Here is a 15,176-nt window from a genome sequence, read left to right as displayed (position 1 = left end):
CTCAATATCGATGTCGTGATTGCAGCTTGTGGCCGCAGCGCAGACGGGTCGCTCGGGGAAATCGTCGTCTCAAAAGTGGCTTCGGGTGTCGGTATCGGTTTCGAACTCTGGATCACAACGGGATGCGGGAGTCGATGGGCATGATCTCGTCGGGGCCGTGTGTTACTGTTATGGCTTCTTTCGTGGGTGGTGTCGCAGAGGTGAAAATGTGAATGCAGGAGGAAGAAAAACGAGGCTCTGCCGTGGTATCATCTCGACGGGCGAAGAAATGGAAATGGGATGGTCGCGACTTCCTTCATTCAATCACGGAAACAGGCGACCGAGGCGGCGCTGCGGCAGGCGCAAGTTGAATCGCCTGTCGGTCCCCAAAGAGGATTAGCGTCAATCGTGTCGCGGTGACCAAAAGGGAAGGGGACGAGGGGCACGAGCCGGGGTATTGGAGTACGTCGGCCAGTGCCTGCATCGCACCGAAACCACGTGTATTCGATACTTGTCTCTTCTCTCAGCGGCCTTGCGGGCCTTTTTGCTGGGGAGCTCTGACCAACCAAAGCTCCAGTAACGTCACTCTTGAGCCTGGATCCAGGGAGATCTGTTCACCAACTCGCTGCCGAGCTCGACACCGAAGCAACGAAACCGGGCACCTGAGCTTGGATTTGCTGCTGATTTTCCCTCTTTCTTTGGAAGCTGGTCCCAGGCACCGAGTTGTTTATTGGAGCACGGCTAGTCCTGTTCGAGATACCGCCCGATATCTCGGTGGTGGCACGCGACAGCACATCCAGCAGTGCAGTGTACAGTACAGCTTACAGCACACACCGAGCACGAGGGCATACAACACAGTCCAGCTCAAAGCTCGAGTCACCGCCATGCGTGAGCGCGTTACTTTTGTGCACAAGGACCATGACCTTGACCCGGCGGCGTTGGACATTGAAGAAGCCGGGTTATCGGGTCCCCAGATCGAGACGGTCCGCCAGGACAAGCTCACCATCCCCTTCGATGAGCTGCCTCGGGAGCTCACCGACCTGCTCAAGGACTATGACTCTGTCCACGTCAGATGGGCCAGCCCCTTGAAGCTTGAAACACTGGACCCCTTTGCCTCTCGAATATCCCCAGGTCTTCACGTATACTACACTCCTACCTCGTCAACCTCACATGATCAGTGAGTCGTCTACCGCCCTGTCTGGTTATCGATGCTAACAAATTCTGAACCCAGCTCGAAATTATGTACCTGGCTTCAAAGATTCGGTCCGCTGGACTGCTCAAAGCCCGAGGTACCTCTTTTCCCTAAGCCCTCGAGTGTATTAGAAACACTGACCGGGTTCACTAGGCGTTCACCGAGTTCAAGCAAGACAGCTCCTCGGCTTCCCCGGATTTCTCCTTTTACCAAGGAGTAGAAGATCTGGATTCTTTCGTTGCCACCAGTTTGCAGGAATTTTGTTCCGATGTTGACACTACCTGCAATGCTCGACTACGCGGCCTCTACATGGCTGCCAGCCTGGACTTGTCCTATGAGGCCACCACAAAGTCCCTTGTTGCCCATGCCACATGGCCGCTCCGTTCCCAAACGGTTGCTGTCCCTGCGTCTTCGGGGAGAAGAGTGGAGGTTGGCATTTTCATCAACGACAACTCTCAGCCAAACATGGAGAAGCACGAACTTGGGGTTGCTGGCGTTCTAAGTGTCCTCGGTGAGCAAAAGAAGCCTTCGCCGGCCATTTTTACTTTCCCGTCTCGGCACCGACAGAGCAACTCTGTTTTTGGCTCCAAGTTTCTCAGCCCGACTGGCTTGCATCCTACACTTCAGTTGAGCTTCAGCTCCAACCAGGCCCCGGGCAGCGACGGAGAGTGTGCGCCCTACGCGTTCTTGACATTGCCCAAAACGATTTTTGCCGACCGATATCAGTTGGATGACGATTTGTTTTTGGCCTCCAAGAATCTCACTTCATTGCGATACACGACCCTGCCCGTTGACCTGGAAGCACCGGCATATACCACTGAGACCTGGGGGTCCAGTATCCTTCTTGAGCTGGCCCCTCCTGGACCCGAGAAAGATGAGCCTTGGAAGGCCGAGGTTCCGCTTCACCTGCGGTATCTTGAACCTTCTGCAAGCGGTCAAGTCGATATCGAGGTTCCGTATCCTGCTGTCTTTTGGGCATGCCCCTCCGGGGCCGAAACCCTAGAGAATCCGTTTGATCGGCTTCATGTGGGATATGACGAGCTTTTCCCTCGCGATACCGTCTTTTGGCACGTCGCTCCCCAGCCGGAGAGTGGCAGCAGGCTCATGAACCCAGTCACAGTGCCTGTACTAAAAGAGGAGGGAGCAGACTGGATCACCTCGGGCACAACTGCAGCTGTTGCCCTCGGCTTTATCTGGGTTCTATGGAAGTTGGCCAGCGTCATGATGAAGTCTGGAGGGAAAACAAACAGAACTCGTGGCCAAGTCGCCCAGAAGAAGGTCCAATAAAGGATCACACTGGTGAAGCGGCTGGCATGGGTGGAACCGGGATAACTGTCTCTATAGTAACTCTGCAAAAGAAAGCGCAACTTTAACAGCCGGGTTTCAATTGGCCGGTGTAGAATATGCAGGACTAGCTTGATCTAGATAATATCCAATCCAATTTGATTTGATTTCTTTCAAGTCTCATTACCAACGCCCAGGTACTGTAGGTAGCTCGTATAGTTGGACTTCCTTGAGTTGCCTAGTTCCTCGCACACGTGACGTCAAGCAATCTACCCGTCCCTAGATCCATAGCAAAGGCGTCAGCTGCTAACTCGACGCAACCAACCAACCAACCAACCTCCAATTTGTGCCTCGACCGAGGCACTAACAAGCCAACCAATTGACCGCCCAAAGACGGGTACTGCCTCAGCCTTTGCAGACCCAAACCCCGGCTGTGAAATGTCCACGCCAGCAGAGGTTCAAGACATAAGCGACTCGGTTACAGGGGGTTGTTGTGATGCACCCCAATGGCCCCGACACCTTCATCGGAGGAGTCGCCCGCGTCGACATCTGGCCCGGCACAGCCGCAGCAGAAGCAGAATCAGCCACCCGACTCGCCTCAGGATAGGATAAGGAGGAATGTAGCCTGCATCAGCTGTCGCGACTCCAAAGTAAGTCCTCAGCGCAAGAGAATGAGTCAATGGAGCTGACAATGGTCTCAGGTGCGGTGTAGAGCGAGTCCTGTCGCCGGACAGCCCTGCCAGCGTTGTGCCAAACTAGGTCTCTCATGCGTCTACGATAGGTCGCACAAGAGAGTCACAAAGAGAAGGTATCGTACTAATTGACAGTCGCAACAGCCACTGCAGAGATGGCTACTCACTGAGGCTTCACCTGATGATACCCTAGACCCATGCTGACAACTACCCATCATAGCAAACTCGAGCTTTTGGAGCAAGAATTGAAGAGCATCAAGGAAGCTGTTAATCCGAGGAACAATGGAGAGACAACATGGAGTCCCTCAAATTCCCACGGGAGCAATCCCATGTTTCCAGATTCTGCAAGCCGACTTGCTTCAATCACCAACACATCCATCCTCTCAGCGCCAGCTCCTCTACAGGACTCATCATCAAACCAGCTCACAACTACAACTACAGCATATGAAAAAACCGGACCGACAAAGTCTCGTGTCCTCGGCGATAGGCTTTTGCCTGGCGAAGACATTGACTGGTACTTTGAAAAGTGAGATGCCTTGGTTGTTTTGAGTCTGAGCAACGTTGACCGATTTCAAGGTATTTACAGTGCTTTCATCCATATCTCCCCATATTGAGAAAAAGGGATCCGGATGAATGTTACGCGGCATGTCCAACTCTCTTCTGGGCTGTGATATATGTTGCCAGCCGTCGATACGCCAGGGATGAGAACATCTTCACCACCCTCGTCGACCGTCTCAACCGCGACGTATACACCCTCCTCGCTGCCGTCGCCTTGGATCTCGAGGCCATCCACGCCATTCTCATCATCTGCGCCTGGCCTTTCCCGACCATCAGATTCGTGACAGATCCGTCGCCGCTGCTCATTAGCGTCGCCTTCAACTCGTGTATGCTCCTCGGTCTGCACACCGGCCGCGGATCCCATTCTAGGTTCTTGATCGGTGGTCGGCAGAACTTGACCTCGACAGACCATGACGCGTCGGTGACATGGATATTCTGCTGCATTCTTTCACAGAAGTATGTTGAACAGACAGGTTACTGGATCTCATTCTGACACATTATATAGGATTGCTACAGGGAGTGGAACGCCGCCTCCGTTCATACAACACGATGACACTCAATGCAAGAATATCGTCAAAGATACCCTTGCACCAGAACTACTTACTCTATTCGAGCTACAAAAGTTCTCCAACCGTCTACACATAGCCATGGCTGCCCAAATCTCTGCGACCAACGGGGTCTCTGAAGCAGTGGTCAGAAACTGGGAGGACGAGTTTGAGCTGGTCAAGCCAATTGTCACAAGAGTCGAGACGGGTAAGACACAGGCAATCAACAACTCTGACTCCAAGACCAGCTGATAATAACCATACCCAGATTGCTCTCGCTTCATGGTCCTCTCGACCCAGCTTGAAGTCCAATCCTATTACTTCCTCTCACCCCCGACGCTTCGCCCCAACTTTGCCCTCAACGCCCTCCGCGCCTACAGCACCTCCCACGACCTCATCAACACAGCCATCGCCCTCGAGACTGCCTCGCAGTTCCTCACACACGGCACTCACTGGATATACCGCTCTGCCGTCGACGCCGGTTGCATCCTCCTCTCGACGCTACACTCGACCGCCGCCCCCCGCCACCTCACCCCAGCCGACGCCGACGCCCTCGCCCTGCGTGTTCGCTCCGTCCTTCAAAGCTGCTCCGTCCGCGAATGCGACCTCCCCGCGCGAGGCTCCGTCATCCTCGAGACCTTTTGGTCCGTGAGGAATCTGCTGCCCAAGTCAGAGGAGCCCGTGAGCGCGTTCCCAGAACGCATTGGTGCTGCTGTCACGTATTGGTGTCTCAACCGTTTCAAGGATGCGCTGCACGAGGCAAAGAGAAGCACAGAGGGTGTGAGCAGAGGTTTAGAGGCTTTTCGTAAGTTGATTATGCTGTTGCTTTGAAGCAACTTGCTAATTGTTGACTGTCACTCAGATACCAATGCGCCAGTCACGAATACGGATGAAAACAACAACCAAGATAATACCCTCAACAACGCTCATGATCCGTTTCAAGGTATCGACTGGTCCATGGTGATAGACGACTTTGGATGGGCCGGAGACACACCCGTATTCTTAGGACCCCCATAGTAAACATAATAACAATAAAGATAAATTGATATTCGCTTCAACATCACTCATGTCTCACATCATGACTTCACTCGACTTAAGACGGATCGGATAATGCCATTCCAACTTTTGTGTCTCAATTATCGATGAGCAATTAAGTACATGAATCCTACAAAACAAAAACCCTTGGCAATGAATCCTTGCCATTTAAACGCCGTCATGCAATCGTCAAACTCGTTCAGACAATGATTCCTCCATGCTGATATCTCAATCTTTACTCCACCTTTGCGGAACGAAAACACACTTAATCATAGATATCCTGATCCATGTCGTCAAGCATCTCGTCAACAGCGTCCTCCTCATCCATCATCTCCTCATCTTCGCCAAGCTCGCTGTCCTCGTGGTTGGATAGAACAACAATCTTGCCGTCGATGAGCTCGACACGAGCATACTCGCCGTCGCGGATGTTGTTGCGCAGGATGAGGATGGCCAATTTGTTGAGCACCTCCTTTTCGATGAGACGAGACAAAGGACGAGCTCCGTAGGCAGGGGAGTAGCCGCTCTTGCCGAGATAGTCCTTTGCTTCGTCTGACACGTCGATTTGCACCTTGCGCCCATTGTCTTCGAGTCGTTTCTGGATTTCGCTGAGGCGAATATCGACGATCTTGCGGATCTCCCTGCGTGTCAGGCGGTTGAAGATGACGACCGAGTTGATACGGTTGAGGAACTCGGGCAGGAAGTAGTTGCGGAGGGCGTTCATCACCATCTCTCGAGTGCCAGAGTCAACGCGACCCTCCTTGACACCGGGTCGGACGAGGTACTCAGCACCCAAGTTGGAGGTCATGACGACGATGCAGTTCTTGGCATCGACGACTCTGCCTTGGCCATCGGTGATGCGGCCGTCATCCATGAGCTGGAGCAGAACGGTGAGAATTTCCTTGGCTGCCTTCTCAACCTCATCGAAGAGCAGGATTGAGAAGGGCTTCCGGCGGAGAGCCTCGGTCAGCTGGCCACCGGCATCGTGGCCGACATATCCAGGGGGCGCACCGATCATGCGGCTCAGTGCGTGTCGCTCTTGGTATTCGGACATGTCGAATCGGATCATGGCCTTGGCATCGTCAAACAGGAACTCTGCCAGAGCCTTGGTGAGAAGGGTCTTTCCGGTACCCGAGGGACCGCAGAACAAGAAGCTTGGTGGTTGGTTGGGGTTGCTGAGACCAGATCGCTGAAGGCGGATGGCATTGGCAACCGACTGGACCGCCTCCTTCTGGCCCACCACGATCTTGCCGAGAACCTTTTCCATCTGGATAAGCTTCTCCTTCTCGGAAGTGCGAAGTCGTGTGACAGGGATGCCGGTCCATCGAGCGACAATCTCGTTGATGTTGTCGGCGGTGACAATGTCGGTGACCATGGCACCGCCAACGTCGGCACCAGTTGCGTTCAGGGCTGCGTCAGCGGCAGCCTTACGTGTCTCAAGTTCCTTGATGACAGACTCTTGCTCGGGGATGGCACCGTACTTGAGATCGGCGGCCTTGGCGTGCTCACCGTTGTTGGTCGCGTCCTCGAGACGCTTCTCAAGTTCATCGAGCTTCACCTTGGCCTGGTGAATCTCCTCACTTCGCTTGATCTCGCTCTGATACTTTTCGCGAAGTGGCTGCAACTCTTCTTCGACATTCTTGGCGTCCTTCCTCGCCTGCACCAGACGAGTCTGAGATGCCTCATCGTGTTCCTTCTCGAGAGCCGCGATTTCAATCATCAGCTGCCTAAGCTTACGCTCAAGAGAATCAATGATCTCGGGCTGAGATTCTCGGGCGACACGCACAGCGGCGGCCGCCTCATCGACAAGGTCAATGGCTGAATCGGGCATTCGTCTGGTGGTGAGGTAGCGGGCAGCCAAGTTGGCGGCGGCGACCAAGGCACTGTCGAGGATGGTGACACGGTGGTGTCGGTCGTATCGCTCCTTGAGACCACGAAGGATGGAGATGGTCTCAGGGATGCTTGGCTCCTTGACAAGAACCTGCTGGAATCGACGTTCAAAGGCTGCATCCTTCTCAACGTACTTGCGGTACTCGGCGAGGGTGGTGGCACCAATACAGTGCAGTTGGCCACGGGCGAGCATGGGCTTGAGAAGGTTGGCAGCGTCCATGCCTCCCTCACCGGATGAACCGGCACCCATCAGAAGATGAATCTCATCGACGAAGAGGATAATGACGTCCTTGGACTCGTGGATCTCCTTCAGCACACCCTTCATTCGCTCCTCAAACTCTCCTCGGTACTTGCTGCCAGCAACAAGGGCGCCGACGTCGAGCGACAGAAGCTTACAGTTCTTCAGGTTGTCGGGAACGTCTCGGTTGACGATTCGCTGAGCCAATCCTTCGACGACAGTAGTTTTACCTACACCGGGTTCACCGATAAGGACGGGGTTGTTCTTGGTTCGTCGAGACAGGATTCGTACGACCCGGCGGATCTCTTCTTCTCGACCAATGACGGGGTCGATCTTCTTGTCGCGGGCCATCTCGGTCATGTCGATGGTGAACTTGGCCAAGTTCTCATTCTCCTCCTCGGTATCGGCCGTCTTGCTATCGACTCGCTTGGTTCCACGAATGGCTTGTACAGCCTCCTGGACAAGCTTGGGCTTGGGAATGTTGGCCTCCTTCAGGGCCGACTGGATGCTCGGCTCATCAGAAAGCGCGGTAATAAGATGGTCGACACCGACGTAGGTGTCCTTCTGCACCTTCTGCAGCTCCAATGCCTTTCGCAGGACGTTGTGGAACTGAGGTGCCAAGGAGACATGCTCTGGTGGAGGGTCTTGGCTGGGGAGACGGACGAGGGTCTTCTTGAGTGCTCGATCGAAGAGCTGAGGGTCGCCATGGGCTCGCTCGATGACCTGCCGGAACAAGGTGCTGACGACTGGGGGAGCGTTTTGCTGATCCTTGGAGGGGTCCGGAGGAGGGTCGAGCAAGGAAACTGCAAGGTGGACTGGGACAAGCTGGGAGTGGGCGTACTGCTCAGCCAAGGCCATGGCATCCTCCACAGCCTTCTGGGCCCGGTCCGTGAAGTCCATGCGGGAGTTCATGATGGCGGTAGTGTAGTAGTGAAAACGATGGGCTTGGAAAACAGGGAATCAAGGTGTAAGTTGGTGGTGGTAATCGTGAGCTGTGTATGCGTATGCGTATGCGTGTGTAGTCGCAGAATATTGTATCACCTGGCGATTGTGGCCCGAAGGATGAAAGGAAAGGGCTGCTTCCGTCAGGTTTCCTGACCTCGGAAGGTTGGGTATCGCTTGATGTGGTTGTGGTGGGGTATTTTGTTTCTGTCTGTATGAGAAAGAGAGGAGAGTTCAGCTCCGAAAGCGCAGGACGAGGTGAATTTATTCACGAGGTGAGTGGATCTCGCATATGAATCAGGATACTCCTTGGAAGCCTCTGGTGGAGCGAATCATCCGACGTGAAGCATCGAGATCCCTCAGGCAGGCTCAAGCAGGCTCGCGGCAGCTGAGTAGAAGCATGTCGGCCCTGCCAGAAGCTCCGGGAATCTTCGACGTCACTCTCAGCCCAGGGTTGGGGGAGATAATAAAGCGGGACATGGTGGGGCAAAAGAGGGGCCAATTGAAAGAAGCCGAACACATGGTAATATAGAATAACGTTAGTATTGCACAAGTAATTATGTCAGGAAGAAAGGTGTCGAGTTATTTTGCATGTCACTCCCAAGATTCCGTCAGCTTGACGAGTGGGGAGCTCCATGACTGTCTCTCCTTATCTTATCGCCCCATCCCCGGCGCTTCCCGATCGACAGAAGTCACATGACTTTCACCACTTGCCGCGATTGAGCCGGGCAATTGGCATGCGCCGTTCTGCGGGAAGTTTTTCCAGAGCGAGTCTCATGAGAGAGCCCGCCTCAACCTCACAGCCGCCACCATGAAACCGGCACAGGGAGTCAGCCTAGGTCAATTGCCTAGCTACGTGCGGATATGCGTGCGACAGGCACACTCTGGCCGGCCTCGGCGCCCCACGACGGGCTTTGTAGGCCCTGAAGGCCATGGGGAGCACATCTGGGTCTTTGGACACCGGAGGACAGACCAGATCATCTACAGCTTTGACGAGAAGCTCGATGTAAGTTCAATTGCTAATTTTCCCGGTGTTGAGTGGATTTGGTGTGTGGTCATGAAATGACTGACAATATCTATAGGGCTTCCACGACCTCAAGCAACTCCCCTTCAACGGCAAAAAGACAAAACCCGCCAAGCTCCGCAAGGATTACTGGTCGCCCTTCGCCCGCATCTCCTTCCCCGCCGGCCAGGGCCCCGCCGGCCGCTCAGTCTTCCAGAAGCTGCGCGAGCTCAAGCACCTGCACGAGGTGGCGTGGGATAACGAGTTTCGATACAAGCGTCCCGAGGAGTTCACGGCCGCCGACCGCAAGCGGATCGCCGAGGAGGAGAAGAAGGGCAACCCGGGATACCGCCCCATTCGCAGCAAGCAGGAGCGCGGTATTGCCCTGAACGCTCAGAAGCCAAACTCTATCGCCGACATGGCTGCCGTCCTGGGCGGTCTCGGACGGGGCAACAAGATTGTGACCAACGAGGCTGCTGAGGGCGAGGAGCAGAAGCTCTTGGATGTGACGGTGAGCTGGGCCAACGACCAGGATAGAGAGTACGCCGAGAAGTGGTCCGGCAATGTTACGCACGAACTGTTCGAGAACCCCACATACTTTACGGAAAAGACGGTGGAAGCGACAGCGGAAGTAGAGCCTCCCAAGGAAGAGAAGAAAGAGGCAGCACCGGCTGGGGATGCTCCGGTTCAAGATGCGGATGTGGCGGCAACCAAGGCACAATAGGCTACCAAATTCTAGGATATATGCATGGAATGGCGTAGAGCCAAGTGGTTATTTGTATCATAAATGTACCATCAAACTAAATCCCAAGACGGTCATAAGTCATGTGCGAGCTCTGAGCCCTCCCGGGGCTTATTATTCCCCGGTATACAATGCAATCTGAGAGAGCAAAAGCGTGAAAAACAGACCCCAAGTCGAAGAAGCAAAAACAACGCAAAGAAACCCTCCAGCATATCTCGTGCAACCGTCTTTTACCGACAGAGTTTAAACAGGCAGAGCATACTGCTTCAGGTACTCGTAGTACGCGACGTTGTCTTCAACCGTCTTGCGGATCACCTTTTGCGCCTCGGCTCCATACTTGGCGGTCCACTCCTTATTTTCCGATTCGGTGGTGGATGTCTTCTTTAGTTAGCTACATCAGCAGGCAAATCCAACCACGAGGAGAGCGAGCGAACAGCAGGTGTTTGACGCAGACAGACAGGTGGAGGAAGGGGAAATGGGGGGCGATTCAATAAAATCGTCAACTTACCTGGGCATGAGTGCGCGGCCTGAGAGCCGAGCTCTTGATGGCATCGTTGTGGAAGCCATTCCACTTCTCAAAGGCGTTGCTGGCAAACTTGCTGTCCTGGTCATTCCACTCGAGCATCTCAGGCTTAAAGTCAATGCCCGTCTTCTCGCAGTAGAGACGGATCGTCTTCTCAGGGTTGTCCAGCAGGTCATCGGCGTCGACGACGACAAGGTTGTCCTTGTCGACGACGCCCTCCTTGAGCAAATAGTCAAAGAGACGCACCAGCTCCTCGTAGCCAGACTCATTTGGCATGAAGTTGTAGAAGCCAGTGACCTCGTCCAGAGGCGGCACAGTGCAGCGGTAGTACGAGGGGATGGATCTGCGGGGGTGGCGGATGAGGAATGTGAACTGGAATTGCTTCAGGATCTCTAGCGGCACCACGGTTGGGTTGCCGGGCTCCTCCTCGCCCAGGGACGGCGCAACCTTGGTAGGCTTGCCATCCGGGGTCATGAGGTAGTAGGCCATATCCTTGATGAAGATTCTCTTTCCCTGCGCAGTGTGTAAGTATCATGCTTGATTGGTAAATAGTTATCAACTGTCATGATGGGCAACTGTGATACACCCTCTCTCATGGTGGCGACAGCAATGCGACGATGCGACGATGCGACGATGCGGCATGGGCACAACGCCAAGAGAACTCAATTGACCAAGTCTCAGAAGGGAAAACAGGGCGGCTGATTGACATCACAGACGACCCATTTCCCCTCAGTCAAGAAAGCGGGGGACGGACGGGGAGTTCGGGGAGTTCGGAAATCGCATCAAAGTAGAGTGAACAAGAGGGGGAAACTAAGACGAACCTCTTTTCCGGCATCCATGACTTGGTCGAAGATGTCCTTGTACGTCTTGTCGGCGAAGCCACTGCGCTCGCGCTGGTCGGCGTCGTCTCTGAAGCGGTCGCTCAGAAACTCGGGGCCGTAGTAGAAGGCATCCCCAAATGGTTCGTGAACACTCTCCATGATGTCGCGCCGAGTCATGAAGACCTGGCAGCCATTGTCAGTATCACGGAGGGACTTTTTACTCGAGGCGAGATTTCTCTTGACGATAGAGACAGAAAAATAACGCCAGGGGAAGACGCTGGGAGCTCAATCATACCCGTTCGAAGGCCGTAGAGCATGCACGTGGGTGCGTCGCGGCGAAGATGGGGCGGGGCGCCATTTTGGATGAAAGAACCAGGAAGAAAAGGGAGAAATAGCAGACAAGTGTTGTCGTCTCAACATCAAGCTGGAGGTTGCAGCAAGAGGGGTGAGAAGAAGGGGAAAGCTGCCAAAGCTCTGAAGCGGCAGCTCAAGCAATATATGGCAGATGGACTCAACCAGGAGATGCTACAGAGTTTGCTCCTCCAGCTTCCGGACCATCGCCCGATATTTAACGTTCGAGCGATGGTCCGTAGCCAGCTCCACCAGGGGGCCCAGATCTTCCCACGCTGAGCCAGGGCGTGTGCCGGTGATTGATCCTCATTGAGTGCCGCGCATGCGGCGTCGACGTCATGGTGGACGATAGTCGTATCCGCTGTGGCAGCTAGGGAATTGTACGCCTCTTGTGTGCTGAATTTGCTGGCCTCTCATTGACTCCCGCTGCGTCCTTCCCACAAGACTCTCACGGGCCCTCGGCCTCTCATCCTGGTACTCGACTGCTTCTCCAATCCCGATGGCGAGGGGCCAATGGCTCCGGAAGACCCCACGCTCTAGCCCGGTCGGATGCAAGCCAATCCCAACCGAGTTGAATCCGCCAGCTCCTGTCCCATCACGATATGTGATGGGCTCAACGCCTGAAGGGGATCTTATCGCGTAAGCCTGCAGCTGTTTATAGGTTCGCGGTGGCCGGATGGTGGGCGCCGCGGTGGGATAGAGTCTCAACGCCGCGTGGGTAACCCTTGGCAGGGTGGCGATGATCCCGTGAAGGGCATGGGTGAAGGTGGGTGTGTGAGCTGGAGACGTTGATAATAAGTACCTGTCGATATTCCGTCTTTTCCTCTGTCAGCTCGACACATCAGCAGCAACGGTCCGACGGTGACCCAATGCGTCCCTCAATGCCTGCCAGAAGCCCTGCCGGAATGCCTCTCAGGGCAACGTCGACGAGCACGCAATAACTGGCCCCACCACCTTACGGGGAATTGTTCAATGCTTCTAGGGCACCTTGCGGGAGCTACTGGTTAGATTGAGGGCATCCCGCTGCCCTCTCACGATATGCCCTTGCATCGCGGATATGCAGAAGAGGGTGACAGTTGACAGGAGTGGAGATGCGGCCGTGGGAGAATGGTCTGTTGTTGTTTGGCTTGTTGGTCAACCTGAAGTTATCTGTATCTTTCCCAGCTCCCAAGCCACCTCCAGCTCTCGGCCACGCGACTAATCTTTTCCAGCGCACCATTGACCCGCCCATCCGGATCGTCGTGCTTGTGACCCTCGAACTCGATAAAGAAGATGTACTGGAACGGCTGCACTAGGCTGGGCCGGCTGTTGATGCTGGTCAGGTTGAGGTTGAAGGCGCGGAAGCAGCTCAGTACATCCGCCAGAGCCCCTGGCGACGTGTGAGGTACTGTGAAGGAGACAAGTGACTTGCTTCCCTTCTGAGCGATGGCGTGCTTGGTCGATTCCACGTCCCTGGGCCCGGCAGCGTTGGTGCCAAGGACCAAGAATCGAGTAGTGTTGTCCTCGCGATCCTCAATTGACTTGCCCAAAAAGTCGAGCCCGTGAAGTTCTGCAGCCAGCTGGCTCGAGATGGCCGCCCAGGTCCCCGTCGTGTCCTTGCTCACGATCTCGGCCGCCTTGCTGGTCGAGCTAACCTCGAAAATTTCAACCCCCTTGAGGTAGGTGGAGATGAAGGCCGTACACTGACCAAAGGCCTGCGGGTGTGAGTACAGCCGCTGAATGTGCCTCAGGTTGCTCAGAGGCCTGGACCGCGGCTTCGAGGGCGATGGATCCGTGGCCGTGGGCGTGCAAGTGCCTGATCCCTCGGCAGTGTCCTCAAGAGCTGGAGCAGGATTTTTGTGCCCCACGAGGCAGTGGTGAACGTCGACATATGTCTCGCCGTCGACGGTGATGTCCGGGTAGCGGTTGGCCCTATCGGCCAGATTATCCAGAGTGAAGACTACGGATCCATTGGTAGAGTTCTCAAAGGGCACAACGCCGGCCTGTACCTTGCCACCCTGGACCTGATCAAAGACGTCTACGCCGGGGAGAATCAGCGACGGGGAGTCCGAGGCGGCACATCACCAATTACCTACCGTCAATAGTGACTGCTGGCTGGAGTTCCCAGGTGGACTCGGAGAAGGCCTGGCGAACAGCCTGCAAAACCAGGTCGGCACAGGTTAGTGCCATGCAACCTACCATGGAGGGGGCGACCGTGGGATGACCTTACCTGATGAGAGTAGGAGGCGACTGGGCCAAGGAAGCTGACGATGGGCTTGCGTTGGCTGGTCATGATGCCTGATGGTGAGTCGGTGTAGCCGGGTCGGGTGAGACTGCTGGATCAAGAGGAAGTCGACAAGAGAGACGACAACGGTCGGGGGCCTGTGGACACTCCTGGACACCGAGAGTCGATGGCTATTCGCACAAGTGGTACAGATGGCCACAGCCTGATGTCTGTGGGTTGCAGAACAGGCGGACGAGAAGGGGGAATAGAGTTGGCGCGGGATGAGGACAATTGGCGAGATCTTGGCCCTATTTCCTCACGCGATGCTGTCCAAGTTTGTCAAGGGGGGCGCCCGCGATGCTGAGACGTGCTCGGATTGGAGCTTGGAGAAGACGGTGGTGATGTCGCAATCGTGGGGGAGCAATGATTTTCTCAGAGTTGTGGGTTGGGAAGTTACTCGCAAAGTACGCACTAACGTACTTGTGTTGAGCCTCCACAGGGCCAAGTTAGCAGGGTACAAGCCATTGGCGCATGCGGGGTTCCACACGGGAAAAGCGCGAGGATAGTTTGATCACTTGATCAAATCATAGACATGAAGTTGTAAGCGACTCTGATCAACAGGTGAGCACAGAGATTAAAGAAATGAGGAAGCGAGTGTGATGGGATGGAAAATAGTGAAAGATAACGATAGAGAGCCGGGAAATGCTTGCAAATAATTGATTGGTAGAACCTGAAGGCTTGAGGGTTCTCATGTGGGAACCGTGGTCATGGCCGAATCTCTCCAGCTCAGAACTCCACAATATTGAATACTCAGCTGCGATGAATGTGGATCGAAGTATAGCGGAATCTTGGGAATAGCTCCAACTTCCTGGCAAATCCGTCGGTGTTCCGGATCGCAAGTTTCAAGACTCAGTTTGAGAATCAACATTTTGGGCAAAAACAAAAGGGTTAAGTGAGCCATGACCAGGGTCTGGACCGCAACCACGTGGCTAACCGTGGTGCTCCAGAGATGGAGGCTTCCGCTCGTCGTCAAAGCTTGGGGCCTCGTTTCTAGTCGCATTACTAAGATGCAAGGTGCACAAGGCAAATGATGCTCATGCTCAATGCTTGCAAGAGGATCCAGGATACGGAGGAGAATGGATGGATGAGCAGTTAGGATTCCGAGATGCGGAGCGTCAGGG

At 54.7% G+C, this 15,176-nt stretch overlaps 6 protein-coding genes across 6 annotated transcripts; 3 read left to right on the top strand and 3 right to left on the bottom strand.

The window, feature by feature from the left end:
• Positions 1-863: 863 nt before the first annotated feature.
• Positions 864-2,458, top strand: LRP88_06873 (PIG-X; the record flags this gene model as incomplete). Its single annotated transcript, XM_083243410.1, has 3 exons — positions 864-1,156; positions 1,211-1,268; positions 1,325-2,458. The coding sequence occupies 3 exons, from the start codon at positions 864-866 to the stop codon at positions 2,456-2,458; spliced, it is 1,485 nt and encodes a 494-aa protein (XP_083100634.1).
• A 503-nt stretch (positions 2,459-2,961) lies between these two features.
• On the top strand, positions 2,962-5,267 carry LRP88_06872 (uncharacterized protein; the record flags this gene model as incomplete). The annotated part of the gene is made up of 6 exons (XM_083243409.1): positions 2,962-3,105; positions 3,157-3,161; positions 3,847-4,161; positions 4,211-4,458; positions 4,519-5,055; positions 5,113-5,267. 6 exons carry the CDS (start codon positions 2,962-2,964, stop codon positions 5,265-5,267), a joined length of 1,404 nt encoding a protein of 467 aa, XP_083100633.1.
• A 283-nt stretch (positions 5,268-5,550) lies between these two features.
• Positions 5,551-8,322, bottom strand: LRP88_06871 (P-loop containing nucleoside triphosphate hydrolase protein; the record flags this gene model as incomplete). Its single annotated transcript, XM_083243408.1, has 1 exon — positions 5,551-8,322. One exon carries the CDS (start codon positions 8,320-8,322, stop codon positions 5,551-5,553), a length of 2,772 nt encoding a protein of 923 aa, XP_083100632.1.
• An 841-nt stretch (positions 8,323-9,163) lies between these two features.
• On the top strand, positions 9,164-10,079 carry LRP88_06870 (mitochondrial 54S ribosomal protein mL67; the record flags this gene model as incomplete). Its single annotated transcript, XM_083243407.1, has 2 exons — positions 9,164-9,358; positions 9,435-10,079. The coding sequence occupies 2 exons, from the start codon at positions 9,164-9,166 to the stop codon at positions 10,077-10,079; spliced, it is 840 nt and encodes a 279-aa protein (XP_083100631.1).
• A 261-nt stretch (positions 10,080-10,340) lies between these two features.
• Positions 10,341-11,799, bottom strand: LRP88_06869 (P-loop containing nucleoside triphosphate hydrolase protein; the record flags this gene model as incomplete). Its single annotated transcript, XM_083243406.1, has 4 exons — positions 10,341-10,478; positions 10,606-11,133; positions 11,442-11,624; positions 11,737-11,799. The coding sequence occupies 4 exons, from the start codon at positions 11,797-11,799 to the stop codon at positions 10,341-10,343; spliced, it is 912 nt and encodes a 303-aa protein (XP_083100630.1).
• A 1,138-nt stretch (positions 11,800-12,937) lies between these two features.
• Positions 12,938-14,064, bottom strand: LRP88_06868 (prephenate dehydratase PHA2; the record flags this gene model as incomplete). Its single annotated transcript, XM_083243405.1, has 3 exons — positions 12,938-13,809; positions 13,868-13,928; positions 14,002-14,064. 3 exons carry the CDS (start codon positions 14,062-14,064, stop codon positions 12,938-12,940), a joined length of 996 nt encoding a protein of 331 aa, XP_083100629.1.
• Positions 14,065-15,176: the final 1,112 nt, after the last annotated feature.

The sequence above is a fragment of the Fusarium phalaenopsidis genome (genome assembly GCF_050370095.1).
Source record: "Fusarium phalaenopsidis strain FUZ10S chromosome Unknown contig_32298, whole genome shotgun sequence".
Lineage (NCBI taxonomy): Eukaryota > Fungi > Ascomycota > Sordariomycetes > Hypocreales > Nectriaceae > Fusarium > Fusarium phalaenopsidis.
The sequence above is the reverse complement of the archived record's forward strand: the minus strand, read 5'-3'. Positions and strand labels throughout refer to the sequence as shown.